Source organism: Meriones unguiculatus, chromosome 3 (assembly GCF_030254825.1).
Source record: "Meriones unguiculatus strain TT.TT164.6M chromosome 3, Bangor_MerUng_6.1, whole genome shotgun sequence".
NCBI classification, from domain to species: Eukaryota; Metazoa; Chordata; class Mammalia; order Rodentia; family Muridae; genus Meriones; species Meriones unguiculatus.
This window is the reverse complement of record NC_083351.1, coordinates 22,744,704-22,762,378: the sequence shown is the minus strand read 5'-3', so window position 1 is coordinate 22,762,378 and position 17,675 is coordinate 22,744,704. Positions and strand designations below refer to the sequence as shown.

The 17,675-nt window shown below is 51.1% G+C and overlaps 1 protein-coding gene across 3 annotated transcripts in view; it reads left to right on the top strand.

Moving 5' to 3' along the window:
• Csmd2 (CUB and Sushi multiple domains 2) overlaps positions 1–17,675 on the top strand; it is a 550,287-nt gene that overhangs the window by 521,305 nt on the left and 11,307 nt on the right. For all 3 annotated transcript variants that reach the window (XM_060379514.1, XM_060379513.1, XM_060379515.1), the window contains 9 exons: positions 1,674–1,862; positions 5,024–5,197; positions 8,446–8,628; positions 12,176–12,352; positions 13,425–13,604; positions 13,982–14,155; positions 16,033–16,206; positions 16,445–16,518; positions 17,383–17,494. In XM_060379514.1, the coding sequence (XP_060235497.1) occupies positions 1,674–1,862; positions 5,024–5,197; positions 8,446–8,628; positions 12,176–12,352; positions 13,425–13,604; positions 13,982–14,155; positions 16,033–16,206; positions 16,445–16,518; positions 17,383–17,494 (1,437 nt within the window). The remainder of the gene's footprint in view (positions 1–1,673; positions 1,863–5,023; positions 5,198–8,445; positions 8,629–12,175; positions 12,353–13,424; positions 13,605–13,981; positions 14,156–16,032; positions 16,207–16,444; positions 16,519–17,382; positions 17,495–17,675) is intronic.

Sequence of the window (17,675 nt, the reverse complement as noted above, 5' to 3'; positions counted from 1 at the left end):
GTCTGCGTGTGTCTATCTTTCTGTGTGCCTGCTTGCATGTATGTGTCTGTCTGTCTGCGTGTGTCTATCTTTCTGTGTGCCTGCTTACATGTGTGTGCCTGCTTGCAGGTAGATGCCTGTCTGTGTGCCTGCTCGTGTGTGTGTGTGTGTGTGTGTGTGTGTGTGTGTGTCTGTGCACGTGTGCGTGTGTGTGTGTGTGTGTGAGCACAGGGGGTCTTTCCTCACATGGACAAGAGGTTTAGAGGTTGTTGCTCGGTGTCATCTCCGAGCAACATCTTGGTCTGCCCTCATGGTTGCAAAACTGCTGCTGGGGCTTCTTTGCAACCACGCCATGTAGAGCTCTGTTGATGAGGAAGAAATTTACACAGCAGAACCGGGATGAAAAGCAAGTACAAAAGAGTCTAGGAATCGAGGTGAAGATGTGCTAGTGGAAGGTAAGAGGTGCAGAGGGGAAATCAGAAACTCAGGAATTGGCCTGGGCAGAGGCTCTTCTGGTCCTAGGTAAACTATTCCGGATAACCCCAGAACAGCCTTGACGGGCTTTTTACAACAGTACAGCAGTGAAGCCTCAGAGATACTCATCAAAGCTCAAGCAAATACCTTAGGGCTGGGGGAGAGGGGGTGTCAGGAAGCCCAGCATTAAAGCAGCTGCCTAAGAGCCATGAGGACCTGAGCCAAAGTTCCAGAGCCATGGCTAATAGCCAGGTGTGGTGGCAAGCCTGTGACCTCGCACTAGGAAGGTAAAGGAAGGCAGGTCCCAGGGGCTCGCTTCAGCCGGTGGAGCCTGCGTGCTGAGCTCCAGCCAGTGAGAGGCTCTGTCTCCAAGGAGGTGGGCAATGGTCCTGAAGATACCATACGAGGTTGTCCTACATCCACAAGTACATACAGCACATATGTGTACAGACATTTGCACATGCACAGACACACGCACATTTAACAGTAAAGTAGACACCTCACTTCACAGAATGAAAACACACCCATGCTTTTCCTGCCGTATTCTACATGTATGAGACGCCAGTAATAAGATGCACATGAAAGCATTTGAAAGCCAAAGCATGTAGTATGGATGAATTATGATGAATATTGTCATTATTCTAAACACGCTGAATTTGAGCAAAGCTCCTTTGGAAACCCTTGCTCATTTTAAAGCCAGTTGAGTCCTCCAGGACACTGAGGCTTATTTGAAATGCTCATCAAAGTGACTAAAACGGTTTCAGAAAGAGTGCCAATCAAGCTGGGATAGATGTGTCTGCCTTGCAGCAGCTAGACTTTGGGAAGGAGCCACCTTATGTCAGGGGTCCGGCACATGGAGACAGGACGGGCCCTTGGGGTCTGCATGGATGGAAACAAGCTAGCGTGCACCAGCAGTCAGCACTGGGGGCACCGAGAGAGAAAGACTGAGTGGTCTAGGAAGGGAGGCAGGCTCCTAGGGGAGGTGGCGGCCACCTGGACATGGAGGATTAATCCATGACTGAGTGACCGAGGCAGAGAAGGGCCACAGCCTCAGGACCAGACCAGCCTCCCAGGCAGGATCCACTTTGTTGTCAAGCTTTGATCTAGAGACTTGGCTGGACTGAGAAGCGTCCGTCTAGACCTCTGAGTTCTCACTTCAGAGCCTGAGAAAATCCTGCATAGCCAAATCTCAGTGTCTCACTGTCGCTTTTCAATCCCAGTCATCAACTGCACGGACCCTGGGCACCAGGAGAACAGTGTCAGGCAAGTCCACGCCAGCGGCCCCCACAGGTTCAGCTTCGGCACCACCGTGTCCTACCAGTGCAACCACGGCTTCTACCTCCTGGGCACACCTGCCCTCAGCTGCCAGGCAGATGGCACCTGGGACCGGCCCCGCCCACAGTGTCTCTGTAAGTAGCTCCATTTGCTTCGAGCAGGTACCGCCATACACCAGGAATCCTTTGAGGGTCCTCCCCTTTAGAGCTGGCTGTGTAGCGAGACACCGTATCTCCGTTTTAACCCTTTCTGGCTTTTCCAGGAAGATAGCATGTGTTAGTCACCCTTCCTGTTGCAGCGACAAAATATCTGACAAAAGCAGAGTCTGAGGCTGTGGCGAGGAAGTCACAGTGGCAAGAGTCCGGGGCCACTGGTCGCACTGCAGCCGTCGGTCAAGCTGCAGCCGCAGCGAGGAAGCAAAGAGAAATGAACGCTGCTGCTCAACTCATTCTGTCCTTCTCTATCTAGTCCGAGACCCCAGGCCCCGCAATGGCGCCACGCACAGTTAGAATGGGCTTTTTCCCTTTTACTTAACCCAGTCCAGAAACTTCCTTACAGACATGCCCAGCGGCTGTCTTACAGGAGATTCTAGATTTTGCCACGTTGACAATCAGTTTTAGCCAGCACACAAGACATGCCTTTCCTCAGGAGGACCAAAGCAAAACTGCCAGTGGGTCTGGATGCCAGTACCCGAGTCAGCGTGGACGCTGACTCCAAGCGTCATCATTGGACCAGCTGCAGAGCTTGGGGGAAGTCTGGTGCCCTCCCAGAGCTACGGCTTCTTCCTCTTTGAAAATGCTGGGGATAACCATCTCACAGGGTTGTTCAAAGACTGCGTGGACAAACCCAGAGCACTGGTTCGCTCTCTGGTACATGAGGCTTCGCCCTAAGTGACAGCGGCGTTAACTGCTGTTAGGAGAAGTTACAGGGGTCATACAGAGAAAAGCAAAGCTCACTTCCCTAACACTGGTTGCTGGCCTTACACTCTTATGAGATGAGCTGTGCCCTCGGGTCTCTGCGCTCTTGCTGCTGACGGGGAAGCTTGTGGGTCACTCTCTCCCCATCTTTCTAACAGTCCTGAGGCATTCCTGTTTTTTGATAGTGGCCATCACCACTGTCCCTCTCTTTGTGAGACATACAGCTGTTGTGAGATGTCAAGTCTGGGTGACTTTCTCCAAAGCCCCTAGTTTCTAGGCGTGCTAGGAGACTGGTACCACTGCTCCCTGCCCACCTTTCCCTTGCCTGGGGACCCTGCCATGGCCATGCAGCCCCGTGCACGATGACAAGTCATTTCACCTGCATGCATACGGCGTGTCAGCCAGGCTGCCAGCTTTGGTGGCTTCCGACCATAACAAGGGGTCCCCTGTTCCCCTGTCCTTCCCACCAGGAGTGTCCTGCCTTGTGCCCTTGTTTGGATGGTAGATACCGTGACTGTGGAAATTCTCCTACCCCACCCCGGTATTCAATCAAAGCCACGAGCGTGTCTTCTAGAACCATCGAAACACTGGGCAGCCTCACCCTAGTCCTTCCTGCACTGGGCAACCAGGGTGATCCTGTTGTAGCATAAGCCAAGTCATGTCCCTCTGGTGGCTTCCCGTCATGTGTAGAATAAAATCGGAATGTTCCACCGTGACCTGGCTCCCAGGGCCCCAGTCTCATGTCTGCTGCACTTCACCTACACCAGCAGGACTCAGCCTGTGGGTCCTGGTCCCTTTGTGGGTCCTGACAAAGACCCTTTCACAGGGGTCACATATCAGATATCCTGCATATCAGATACTTACATTACGATTCATAGCAGTGGCAAATTTACAGTTATCAAGTAGAGATGAAAATAGTTCTATGGTTGGGGCGTCACCCCAACGTGGGGAGCTGTATTAAAGGCTCACAGCATTAGGGAGGCTGAGAACCAGCCGTCTACACACTGCTGTGGCTTGAATAGGAAAAGTCCTGGACAGGCTCACAGGTTTTGGCACTGCGTCTCCAGCTGGTGTCACTGCCAGTGAACGTGGTGGAAACTTTAAGAGGCAGAACCTCCCTTCAAGAAGAGGGTCGCTGGGTACAGACAGGCCTTGGGGCTTCGTAGTCCAGTCCCATTTCCTGTCCACTCCCTACCCAGACACAGTGTGGCCAACCGCCCCTCATTCCTGCCTCCGTGCCGTCCCTACCAGGATGTAGCGTGTCCCCTCAAACTGAACCAGAGTAAACCCTCTTCCCTCAAGTCTTGCCAGATATTTGGTCATAGAAATAAGAAAAGTAGCTAAGACACAACGTCAAGTCCATTCTAGCCTCTGGCCTGCACACCTCACGGTCCTTCTTTGATGCTCTTACCAGCCCTCCAGACAGTTCAGACCTCGCCTGCCATCTCAGAGAGACCCTCCTTGTCCACCCTATTTAAAAGTAGCTCCGTCAGCTTGCCCCCAAATGCTCTCTCCCTTTCTCAGTTCTGTTTCTTATAAAACCACTGTTTATTTATTCCTTTTATTTCTTAGCCTCTCTTCCCCATTATAAGATCTAAGAGTGCATGAACTTTCTTCCCCAGACACATAGACTGGTGCCTCGAACATAAGAGACACTCAATAAGCCTGTGATGACTAAGAAAGGTGTTGACCTGTAAAGAGGGAAGCTAAGCCCAGGGCTGGTGCCCTAACCTGTGGGTCTCATTTCTGGGATCTTAATCTTACCACCAGTCTTCGTGGTTAGGCCTTGATGTTTCGGGGAAAGGAATTTGCAGAGTGAAGGGGGTGTGTTGGACACAGTTGATGAGGCAACTTTAAGAGTCAGAGAGACAGAAACAGCTCTGGAAAGATGGCTCCTAATTTGCCTCGTGTGTTCTGTGTGTATCATCTTTCTCTTGGATATACCTTGGGTCTACCCGATGGCAGGGAGGAAACAGGGGGAGAGCAGCATGAGGGACAAGACAAGGAAATGACATTACTGCATACCTACTATGTGCTACATGGGTATTGGTCTTTTCCTCCCAATTCAGAAACAGTGTGGTGGAGGGGGCAGGCTGCATGCCTACTATGTGTTATTCAGTTATTAATCTTTGCTTCCAATTCCAAAACGGTGTGGTAACATAGGCAGGCTGCGTGCCTACTCTGTGCTGCGTAAGTATTAATCTTTGCTTCCAGTTCAGAAACGGAGTAGTGACGTGGGCGGGCTTCATGTGCCTGACCCAGCAGGAAGTTCACTCCCATAGATACCAAGGTTTCCTCACTTCCCACACCAAGCACGTGTGGACTGATGGTGGCCTATCCCCAACGGAGCCACTGAGATGTTTGTTCTCTCCCCACAGTGGTGTCCTGCGGCCATCCTGGCTCTCCGCCCCATGCCCAGATGTCTGGAGACAGCTACATAGTGGGGGCCGTCGTGCGTTACAGCTGCACGGGCAAGCGGACTCTGGTGGGGAATGCCACCCGCATGTGCGGACTGGACGGACACTGGACAGGCTCCCTGCCCCACTGCTCAGGTATGGAGAGTGGAGCGTGATGTGCAGGGGCTGGAGGAGCCTGGTCCATGCCTGGGAGGGCGTTGTAATTCAGGAGCCTCTAGCCCATCTTTCACAAGAGCAAGTTCCAGGAAGAAGGAGCTTTCGGGAAGAGATAAAGGAGGATAGTCATGCATTTGCCCCATCTCTCCCATAATGATACCTGTACATGGTGTTTCCCCCTAGACTTTGTCCAGGACAATGAATGGCCTTAAAGTATGTTTGATCTACTTTGGGTGTCCTTGTCTCCATGGAAAGAACAGGGTCAAGTAGGGGAGACAGAAGCAAAAAGGTCATCCTGTTGGGCACAGTATAGCAGTGAAAGTTTCTTCTAGCCCAGAGAATCACTTTCCAGCATTGTGTAAGGAGAAGCTATAAAGTGTTAGAGCCCGTTCTTGTCCAGGAAACTAAGTGGAAGCCTTCCTAGCTGAAGCATGCACAGGTTGTCTTTTGCAGAGGCGTCTCCTGCATGTCTTTAAGAAATAACATGTTCATTGTTGGTGCACACTTTTAATCTAAGCACAAGGGAGGCAGAGGCAGGAGGATCTCTGAGTTTGTAGCCAGCCTGATCTACAGAGTGAGTTCCAGAACAACCAGGGCTATAGAGAGGAACTCTGTTTTGAAAAAGAAGAAGAAGAAGGAGGAGGAGGAGGAGGAGGAGGAGGAGGAAAGAAAAAGAAAGAAGAAGTAATACATTCAAGGATTCCAACTTTGAACCTCATCCTTAGCAATCGGTAATCTAGATAAGGAATAGCAAAATACCTTCAGTCCCCGAGTCATCAGCCCCTGACTATGAAGGAAGACAGCTCAAGACCCATTTCAGGTCTCGCCATCTTTGCTGATGTACCCTTTCAGTACGGAGTCTCCCTCTTCTATCTGCCCCATGGTGCAGTTTTCTGTCCCAGACCTCATATAGCACAGAGCTAGGTTCCTGTTAGAACAAGGCTGGGACTAGAGCACTCAGCTCTCGTGCCTGCTCACAGCAGTGCTGGCTCTAGGCTAGCCAGTGTGAAAACTGAGCCTTTTGCCATCGGAGGCATCTTCCAGAACCCTAGCACTAGCCATTCCCTCTTCTTCATCCTGGAAAACACCAAAAGACAACAAAATCCAGCCAAATATGATAGGCTCTCTATTTTCTAAAGCTTAAAATGCCATTTGAAGGAACCCCATTCTTTGAGGGGAGATGAGGAACGCAGGGCTGCTTCATATGCTCATGGCCTAAGACTAGACTTAAAAAATAATTCTAAGGCTGAGGGCGAAAGAGCTATCCAGGGTAAAGGCTGACAGAGTCATGACTAAAACATTTGTACTCCAGCAAACTCAGCGTAGTTTCAAATGCTACTGTCCAATACTTATGCATGTGCATTTGTGAGAGCGCAGATGCCCCGAAAGTTAGGATCTTTATCTCCTGACAGACCGCTTGTTCCGACAGCCTCTTCTCCGTGGGCTCTGCTCCGTGTCCCTGTAACAGAGAGTCTGGCTCCCTAGATGCCTGGTCCACTAGCCCTGTTGTCTATCCTCTCTCACTTTTTGGGTCCTTGAGCACTCTCTTAAGAGGGCTTGTAGAAGGTTGAAAGCCAGATAAATGAGAGAGTGTAGCATAGAAAAGGGGGCAGGACAAAAATGGAGTGATGGGGTGTAAGGCATTCAAGCCACAGTTCACCCGTGTGAAAAATCAGTGAATTCTCAACTAAAACACCGGCATTAATCACCCCGAATAGTTACCATTTTCTCATGATAAGAACATAGACAGCAGATGCATCAACACAGCATATGGACCCAATTCTTGTTGTGCCATGTATTAATCATAACTTACCGATTAAAAATAAAATGAGACTTTAAAAGTAACTGCTGGCTCAGTGGGTAACCATGCTTACCACCAAACCTGACAAACCTGAGCTTTATCCCTGGAACTCATGGTGGAAGGAGAGACTGGACCCTTCTAACTGTCCTCTGAGCTCCACACAAGTGCTGTCACCTCCACATCATACTCCATCATTGAAGGGAGCCAGGGCAGGAACTCAGACAGGGCAGACACCTGGAGGCAGGAGCTGATGCAGAGGCCATGGAGGGGAGCTGCTTCCTGACTTGCTCCCTCTGTGGCTTGCTCAGCCTGCTTTTCTATAGAACCCGGAACCACCAGCCTAGGAATGGCACCACCCGCAATGGGCTGGGCCCTCCCAGATCAGTAACTAAGAAAATGCTCTCTCAGCTGGCCTACAGCCCAGTCTCATGGAGGTGTTTTCTCAATTTGGGTTCCCTCCTCTCAGATGACTCTAGCCTCTGTCAAACTGACACAGAATTAGCCAGCTCACATGCCATGGCTCATTGTGTGAGCGCGCGTGCACGCGCATACACACACACACACACACATCAGACAGACAGACAGACAGAACAATTTTAAAGCAATAGAAGATAAATGAAGGCCAGGATCAAGTTCAGGCTGAGCTTTTGATAGGAAAAACCATGGTAAAGAGTTTGTGTTTTACCCCGTCAGCACTAAGATTACACACACACACACACACACACACACACACATCCGAGATGTTTTTACAGGAAAACAAACAAACAAAACGGGATCAGATGACTGTCCAAGGTCAGTGACTGTTAAAGTTGGAGGCTTAAGCTTGGAGGGATTAGGAGGGACTGCTTGGGAGGCCTTTGTAGTTGCTGGGGGTGAAGGATGGTGAACATCTAAGCTGAGACAAAGAATGATGCTGAGAAATGAAAGGGCATCACTGGCCAGCAGGTTTGGGAGGAAAGAGGTGAGTCAAGAGGGAGAAGCTGGAGATGAGGCAGGCTGGACCATTGGAGGTCTAGCCTGATGTAAGCTGCCCTTCCTGTGTGGCTCCCAAGGACTTGGGAGCTGTGTGTTCTGGCTGCTGAGTAGGGTGGTAGAGCTACTTATCCTGACGTCTTCCTCCTCTCTGGGGCCCTGTACTGTGTCTCTATGACATGGAACCTGGTTTCCTCAGGCACCAAGTTCCATAGCTCTGCCTCCTGTGGCCCTCCCTCTCCTCACCTTCTAAACGCTGAAGTTGTAGTTTGCAGACACTGGGGGCTGGACACAGTCTCTTGTCATCTCCGTCATCCGAAGGGTTCATTGCTTCCTCCGTAACACTAGACCATCTCTTTCTTCCCTCCCCGCCCCAGACCTCTGCTCCGTTTGCATCCACGAAAAAGACGATCAGTAAAAACCTGCCGCTGTTTGCTGTGGTCTGCTTTCACAGGAACCAGCACGGGAGTTTGTGGTGACCCAGGGATACCAGCCCACGGCATCCGGCTGGGGGACAGCTTTGCCCCAGGCAGTCTGATGCGCTTCAGCTGCGAAGCCGGCCATGTGCTCCGGGGATCCTCAGAGCGAACGTGCCAAGCCAATGGCTCATGGAGCGGGTCGCAGCCTGAGTGCGGAGGTAACGAATGGGACCCTTCTGCTCCCCCCCCGCCGCCCGCTCACCCCCCAAATGCCCACCCTTGCAGGCTGTGCACATCAACAGACAGCTCCTGTCCATCTTTATTAGTAATCCAAAGATAACCATGCTCCCCCTCCATCTAAAGAGAGAAAAGCCAAAAAAAAAAAAAAAATACTGCTTCCTTCTTGGTGCTTTTTTCCCCTAAGCTGTAACACTTACACTATTATTTTAACTCATGTTTAAATGTGTGGATTTCTTAAGAATAGATGTAAGGCCTTGGGGTGGGAGTGGGGGAGCATGAGTAGATTAGTGAGCAAGAGCACTTGCTCTGACAGCGTGAGAGCATGAGTTCAAATCCCCAGCACCCGTGTAAAAAGCCACGCATGGCTTTGAGTGCCTGTAGCCACAGGACTGGGAATGGAGACAGGTAGTTCCTGGGAGCTGGATAGCCACACCAAAACATCAGGTTTCCAGTTCAGTGAGACCCCCGTCTGAAAGCGGAAAGGTGGTGAGTGGCGGACACCTGACATCCTCCTCCAGGCTCTGAGTGCATGGGCTTGGGCGCAGACACCCACACACTCATGAACGCGCACTGCACACAGGCACCTCTGCCGTAAAGAACAGACAGACTCCTTAAGCGCAGGGAACATAACTTGTTCGCTGTATCACAGGCTCCCTGGCAGCACAAAGATCAGTTGGGTGACCGGAAGGCAGGGCCTGTCTGCTGTGCTGATGATGCAGAAATTACTTGCAGCCTTTACGCCGGGGCTGCACAGACATTCATCATTACAAAACCAAATCAACTATTAGAATTCTATGTTCTCTTTATAAAAAAAAAAAAAATACAAGTGACCCCCAACGACCTATCAAGTTGGTGAATTCATAATTCAGATAATTATTTCGACTGTCTAGTCCTGTGGGACTTGTCCAGCCTTTACATCCTAAAGACAACGAGAGCTACAAAAGAGTTCTCAAGCTATTTCAGCCATTAGGGTATTAGAAGCTGACTTGGACCAGCAGATCGCTCTTCAGTGACAGATCCCCGAGAGGAAGGACCAGGAGGGTCAGAAAATAAAGAAGGTAGGAAAGATGCGGTCAGGAGGTCTTACACGAGCCGCGTTGTATGTCAAGCAAGTTTATTAAGAAGTACAGGATCTTATATATGGTTTTCAGAGTGGAAATGGGACAGAGTCAGCAGGAAGCCAACCAAACGGTGTCACAGAAAGGGAACACAGTACATCTCAAGCGTGCCACAGAAGGAGTGGCCAGTGGCCTTGGGTCTGATAACCATATTCCTTTAGAGGGCAGAGCTGGGGTCTGAAGTCGCCGCTCCCCCAAGGTCCTGACCCAGGCCATTACTAGTCTTGCCAAGCAAGTCCCTGGCTTTAGACAAGGAGCTACGTTCATTCTCCATTCACCAGGGCCTCAGGGAAAACTCTGGGTTTCCTGGTTCCCAACAGAAACAGTGCTGGTGTTATTACTCAAAAGCTATTGCACGTGAAGCATAAACTAGATAGAGAAAACAAATAGCAAGTATTTATTGGCATCAAGAGCCAAGACTTTCAGCACATAAAAATAAAGAAGTAGGGGCTGAGGAGGTGGCTTCTCGGGTAGGAGGAGTGTTTGTAACACAAGTGTAACAAGGTGAGTTCAAATCCCCAGTGCGCACAAGTTAAAGAAAATAGCCAGGTGTGGCCATATGCCTGTAACTCCAGTGCTTTGGGGGAGCAGAGAAAGGAAGACTGCTGTGGATCGCTGGCCACCGCCCTAACGCCGGGTACAGCGAGAACCCTGTCTCAAAGGGACAGGGCAGAGAATGATAGAGCAGGTCACCCAATATTGTCCTCTGGCCTCTGCGGGTATGCAAAGGACACATCCGTGTGGACACACATGTGCACACACACTACACACTCACATACACAGGATTCTTAAAAATAAATAAATAAAATTTAAAAAAAAAACTAAAAAAAGGAAGTTATGGCAAACTCTTAACCCCAAAGTTGGACTGACACCATCACTATATGCTCCTGACATACGTATTTTCAATTCAAAACAGCCATCTACACATCCCAAATGTCAAGAATCGATGACTGAGAACCACAGTGAGGACCCTCAGTGCTCACTTGTGGGCCCTGAAGCCATTCTCCATCAGAAGGAGGCGGGTTCTTTGGAGCAATGGTTGCAGAGCTGGGTCAGAGAATTCACAAGATAAACCTGTCTGCCCGGCAAGGAACCCTCCCTCCAAGGATAAGTGAGGTTGTGTGAAAGAAACCCAGGGGCTATCCTGAAGAAGCTCCCCCAAGCCAAGTAGAGCAACTCAAATGCCAATAGGAAGAACAACAGCAGTGCATGCTAACACACTAAACACATCTAAGTCCAGGAGCTCAAGTGTTCCTAAATAAACCCCCCTTTGAAGCAGGCTAGGAAACAAAACATGTTTTCTTATTCCTAGATTTTTTTATGAGAAAAAAAAAATATCTAGCGTTGTGCCAACCTTTCATCATGAACTGTATTTCAAGCCAGGCCAATATTTGCTGTGGGGGCCTAGTCACAGAGTTCTCACTTCTACTTCCTTACTCCCCTGCTTTAAGCTTCCCTTTCTGGACTGGAGAGATGGCTCAGTGGTTAAGAACCCCCCCGTCTGCTCTTGAACTCGGGACCTCCGAGTTCAATTCCCAGCAACCACATGGTGGTTAGCAACCATCTACACCCTCTACTGCCCTCTTCTGGCATGCAGGTGCACATGCAGATAGAGCACTAATACGCATAAAATAAAGAAATAAAATCTTTTTCAATAAGATAAATAAACTTTCCTTTCCGTGGAAACCGAAGACCAGAGGAACATACTGACCAAAGAGGAGCAGAAGGCATGGAATAAGAATGGTGAGGAGTCAGGAAAGGGTTGAGAGGAGATGAGAAAGGGAAACTGTGATGAGAATATAAAGTATGAAGTTAACTTTAATTTCAATAAAATAAATAAGGTTTAAAAAGAAAAGACCAACCAGATCAAGAGTCCCACTAGCCAGCATCCTGGAGAAGTGTCTAGAAGGAGCCTTACGTAAATTTTACAGTCAGCGGGAATGTAGAATTAGGATCAGGGCTCAGGAAACGGCTCAGATTGCCCGATGTGCAAACATGAGGACCTGAGTTCTGATCCTCAGCACCCGTGTGAGAGCAGACATGGTGGCTTGTATTTATAGCCTTAGCGCTGGAGGAAGGAAGAGACAAAGAGAGGCAAATCCCTGAGCTCACCTGCCTAGCCAAATTGATGAGCCCAGGATTCGGTGAGGGACCCTGCTTCCAAAAAAAAATAAGGTGGAGAGCAATCAGGAAAGTCACATGATAGCAACCTTTCACCTCCACACACAGGTTCACACATACACAGGTGCACAGGAACACGCACACACACACAGATAAAAGTAATTTTAGAAGTAAAAATTCTATACAAAAGCAGCATGAGCTGTGTCCCCGCCTTCAGGGTTCTATGCGCGTCTTCAGCTCTGGCAGTTCTGGTTCTGGGGAATGACGCTCTCTCTTGCTTCCCCAGTGATCTCGTGTGGGAACCCTGGAACCCCAAGCAATGCGAGAGTGGTGTTCAGCGACGGTCTGGCGTTCTCCAGTTCCATCGTCTACGAGTGTCGTGAAGGCTACTATGCCACGGGCCTGCTCAGCCGGCACTGCTCGGTCAACGGTACCTGGACAGGCAGTGACCCCGAGTGCACAGGTGAGAGCCGCGCCCCTGGGCTCTGTGGCAGATGCTAGCTCAAGCCACCCAGTCCCTCCCCGCTGAGTAAAGCTGTCAGTGAGAGTCTGGGGAAGAGGATCGGAGTGGGAGCCATCATCCTCTGTGTCCTGAGCATGTTCTGGGCGGCACCAAAGGAGCTAAGTTTCCCACGTAGATGCTGCCGGAATCTCACCACATCCCCATGCGGTAGCTGTGGGTCCTTACTCTCTGACAGCTGAGGATGACGCAATACATCAGCCATTATCCAGGCCCTAGCCCAGCCCTCCGGCTTTCTCAGGACTCACTCACACTCTTCCCACTCAGGAGGTGGCACCACCCGACATCTCTATAATTCTCCCCCCTTGGGCCCCTCCCCCCAAGTCCAGCTCCTGAGCAGCACATCTGAATAGCTCCCCTTCCTTGCCCCTCTTAAGGTACCCCAGATCGTTTCCTTAGAAATCCAGGTAACTGTGGGACCCAGCTAGAGGGAAGAGATGGACTGGATGACTCTGAGGTTTCTTCCTTTCAAAGTCAACGCTGTGGGTTCAGACTCAATCTGAAATTCCACATTAAATCCACAGACCACCAATCATACGCCACCTCATAGCAGAGAGCTGACTATTGCATAAGAGAGCATGTCTAAGATTCTGCTTCTGCCCCATTCCAGCCCGGAAAAGCCTCCCAGGAAGACTATCATGGGATGTTTTGCATCCCGGGGCAAGCTGTCTTTTGATCCACTAACATATTTTAAGTTCTACAATCTAGAAACTCTCCTTGCCCAGGACCTCAGCTACTTTGGGGGGGGGGGGGGGGGGGGAGTCCTGTGATGCTTCCTCTCAGAGGAGTGGATTTAAATAAGAAAGTAGCCATAACGTAACTGGACGGGATGCGTAGTGTAGGCATGGACAGTGGGCCTGTGGGTCAGCTGATACAGGGAAATTTGTCTGTGCCCAGTGGTGCCCAGGCCCTGGCTGCTCTGACAGTGCCTTCTTGGGTGGGCGGTGTAGGAGTGATGGAGGTGGGCTGAGATCCTGGACTAGGAATCAACAGTGCTATGCCCTTCTTACCCCAGTGATAAACTGTGGTGACCCCGGGATTCCAGCCAATGGCATCAGGCTGGGCAATGACTTCAGGTACAACAAAACCGTGACGTACCAGTGTGTCCCCGGCTACATGATGGAATCGCACAGAGTCTCCGTGCTGGGCTGCACCAAGGACCGGACATGGAACGGTACCAAGCCAGTCTGCAAAGGTACACCTGGAGGCCGAGGATACGGATGGGGGCCAAAGAAGATACACAGGGTCCAAGGCATTCGCCTCGGACGTCCAGAAGGGAGGGGTGGCATCACAGCAGAACTGTGCAAGGTGAAGGCCGGTCCCGCACAGCGACTGTCAGGAAGTCGGAAGGCTCTGAGGAAAGACCTCAGCCTCAAGCATCCTGGAGGGCCGTGTGATGGGAGAACAGAGGTGTTACACATGAGGGGTATCCGTGTAAAGTAAACGATCAGAACTAGCTCTGCTTAGACCAGTCTCAAGCTGGTGCAGGGTAGCCGGTGGCGACGGTGCAGTTACCAGGCTCTCTTCCCCAGAGCAACCTTAGAACTCAGCCTTCTCCGCTCTCCCCCACAGCTATCATGTGCAAACCTCCTCAGCTCATCCCTAACGGGAAAGTGGTGGGCTCTGACTTCACGTGGGGCTCTAGCGTGAGTTACGCCTGCCTGGAGGGGTACCAGCTCTCCCTGCCTGCCGTGCTCACCTGCGAGGGAAACGGATCCTGGACTGGAGAGCTGCCCCAGTGCTTCCGTGAGTGACTCCCCACAGGCCCTGGTCGTGGCCTCCATGGTGGCACATCTCCCCACCCACCCATCCACCCCCACCCCCATGCACATGCGCACTCACACACCTATACCAGAGCCCTCTATGGGAGGAATGAGCAGCCCCCTCCCTGAAGCAGAGATCTCTCTCAAGACACCAGTTAAGTGGGAGGGAAATGTAAAGGAAGAAATTGAGACCGTTTTATCCGAGGCCTGAGGTTAGACGCTGTCTGAAGTCACAGTGGGAGGAGACAGAGTCAGAGATAGCAGCAGCAACCCCTGACCTGGAGGGACAATACCCAAGGAGGAGAGGCCATCCCGTGCTGGAGGCACGTCTGTCCTCCTGGAAAAGACATCTTGGGGGGAATGCAGCTGTCTGTCCGCCTGGCCCAGTTGTGTTGTGGTGAGCTCAAGTCTGTTTCAGGACTCGGGTTTCCTGGGTTCCTAGAGAAGCAGGCTGCAGGATTCCAGATGCGCCCATGGGTGGCCTCTGGAAAGTCCACTCCATCTTTACGTCGCACACAGCAGTAGGGTTTACTGGCTTTCTTCCTACCATTATCCTCCCAAAACAATCTCCAGACTCTGGCCACTGTAGGTACCTGTGGAATTCTGTTCTGCTTTGGGAATTTCCACCATGCTTAGAACCAGTAGCTCAGAAAAAGAACAAAACAACAACAAAAACCCACAGGGATTTTGCCTATGGTCAACACCTCTGGCATTCTCGTGACACCAGGGAGGCCTGTGCCCGCTCACAGCCTCAAGGCTGTCTGGACTCAACTTTACATTTCCTCCTGAAACAAAGATCTGCCTTGCCTTTAAATAACCATGATGAAGGCCGTGTAGCTCAGTAGCAGAGTGCGTGCACAGTGTGGGTGACATTGTGGGTTCCAGCCCCGGCACACCCAAAAACAACAGAGAATAGTCATTGTAAAAATAATAATAAAACAAAATAAACAGAAACGTACAGTCACTGCAGGGGATAACTCAGCCAGCAAAGCAGCTGCCTTGCAAGCATGGGAACCCGAGTGTGATCTCCCGGAACCCACACTGTTTAACGAAAAGCTAAGGGTGGCGGCATGAGCTTGTGATCCCAGTACTGGGGAGGCAGAGGCGGTCAGGTGACCCCTGGGCTAGCCGGTCGGCCAGCTTAGCAAGCTTGGCAAGCTTCAGGCCAATGAGAGACCCTGTCTCAAGAAGCAAGGTGGACAGCACCTCAAGAATGATAGCTGAGGTTGCCCTTTGGCTTACACACACACACACACACACACACACACACACACTGTACTGTACTGTATTTTAAAAAAAGGAAGGAAAAAAATAGAATTTCCCAAATATAACCATAGTTATAACGATGGTTCAAGTTCAAGTATGTTCAAGTTCTGACACATGGTATTGGGTCCCGGCACATTATTCATGACTTGTATTTGTTGGCAGGTCGCCAAGAGCTTCCAAGCACCCGTGTCTGTCAGGACACACTGATCGGTGCACCATCATCTTTAATGGCTTTTAAAGCATTTTTAAAGATTTGTTTGTGTGTGTGCACACGTGTGTGTGTGTGTGTGCGCACGTGTGTGTGTGTGTGCGCACGTGTGTGTGTGTGCATGAGTGCAGGTGCTGGGGAGGCCAGAAGTGGACATTGGATCCCTTTGAGCTGGAGCTGCCAGTGGCTGTGAACCCCCTGATCTGGTTTCTGGGAACAAAACTCAGGTCCTCTTACCTGAGTGAGAGTGCTTACCCAGGCATGCCCCAGTGTCCAGGGAAAAACAGAAAAAGAAAAAGAAAAAAAAAGCTAGACAGGAAAAGGGGGTGAAGAAAACCAGGTTCCAGAAAGCACCCTGGGCCCACCTTTCTCCCCTGTCTTTCCAGCCGTGTTCTGCGGAGATCCAGGAGTCCCGCCTCGAGGGAGGAGAGAAGACCGTGGTTTCTCGTACAGGTCATCTGTGTCCTACTCCTGCCATGCCCCTCTGGTGCTGGTGGGCTCCCCGAGGAGGTTTTGCCAGTCCGATGGGACGTGGAGTGGCACGCAGCCCAGCTGCATAGGTGAGAGGGGCTGGGGGCAGCGGCCTGGCTGACAGGGAGCTGTGGCAGGGGGATGGCTGAGAGGGTCCACTTCTCTGTGGAGAGGTCCTTCTCTGAGCTTCTCCGAGTGAGAGCTAAGGTACTGGGGACCGCCATGTCAGCTCAGGCCTCAGAAGGTGGGGTCAGGAGGCCTCCACATCAGAGCGAGGTGGGCAGGGCAGTGAAAGCGCCAATGACCATCTTTGTGCTGTTCATCCAGATCCCACACTGACCACGTGTGCAGATCCTGGCATGCCGCAGTTCGGGATACAGAACAGCTCCCAAGGCTACCAGGTAAGGAGTTCAAATCAGCCTCCCTGCCTTCAGTCCTTCCCTGCCACTATCAGCACCTGAGGCCCCAAGAGCAGCCCAGGCAGAGATGGAGACCTTGGAAGGAGAGGAAGGACGTGCTCTGTGGAGCATCCTTCATAAATGGAAGGTGCTGGCTGACAGGGAAGGCAGCAGTGGGTGGAACCATGAATATTTCCCAGAAACCCCACAGTTCAGGCAGGATATTTGTGGAAATACCAAAACAAGCAAGACACCCACACTCCAGCCACAGGCAGGGCTAGTTTGAGCAGTGGAAGCCAGACACCAGACACGGCCAGGCATGAGACATCAACCAGACGGCCTTCCCATCCAAGTGTGGTTCTTACGCGTCTGCCTCAGAATGAGCCCTGGGCAGCCTGGGTGACACTGAGCAGAGCAAGGGAAGCAGGGAAGTCAGGACAGTTAGCTGGGCCTAAGGATATACACACATACATACATATATACATACATATATATGACTATATATGCATATATATCCTGTTCTCACCCACAAAACATGAGCTGTTCCAGGTGCTAGGTATTCAGGAGGGATGGGGGGGGGGCTGGGGTCCTGTTTTAATGGACCTTCTTGGCAACAGCAACCAAGCAAACTTCCAATTCTGCACACTTTGACAGTATGACATGCCCAGTAAGGGTACTGACCTGGTCACAAGGCATACTTTCAGTTGGTCCCAGAGGACCAATGGGACTCAGGCAGCCAGAGAAACTCCATGGTGCCAACAGAGGCAATGGCCCGAGCTGGCGTTCTCTCCTGGGAAGTGAGGGAGTGGTGGCCAGTGACGCGCTGCTAGCTGGAAGATGATGGGGGCCCTTCTGTCCTCGCTGCAGGTTGGGAGCACGGTGCTCTTCCATTGTCAGAAAGGTTACCTGCTGCAGGGCTCCACCACCAGGACCTGCCTTCCCAACCTGACCTGGAGTGGAACCCCACCTGACTGTGTCCGTGAGTGCCACCCTTACCTGACTCCACACTGCACCCACTGGCCCAAGCTGGAGAGGTGGGATGTGTTTCCATCAGGACCAGTGTTGATCTCTGTAGAGTACTTGCCTTTTAGGGCCTCACAGATGTTTCTACACAAAAGCCTTTCTGGGATTTGAAGGTCATCTCTACACCTCAGCGAAGA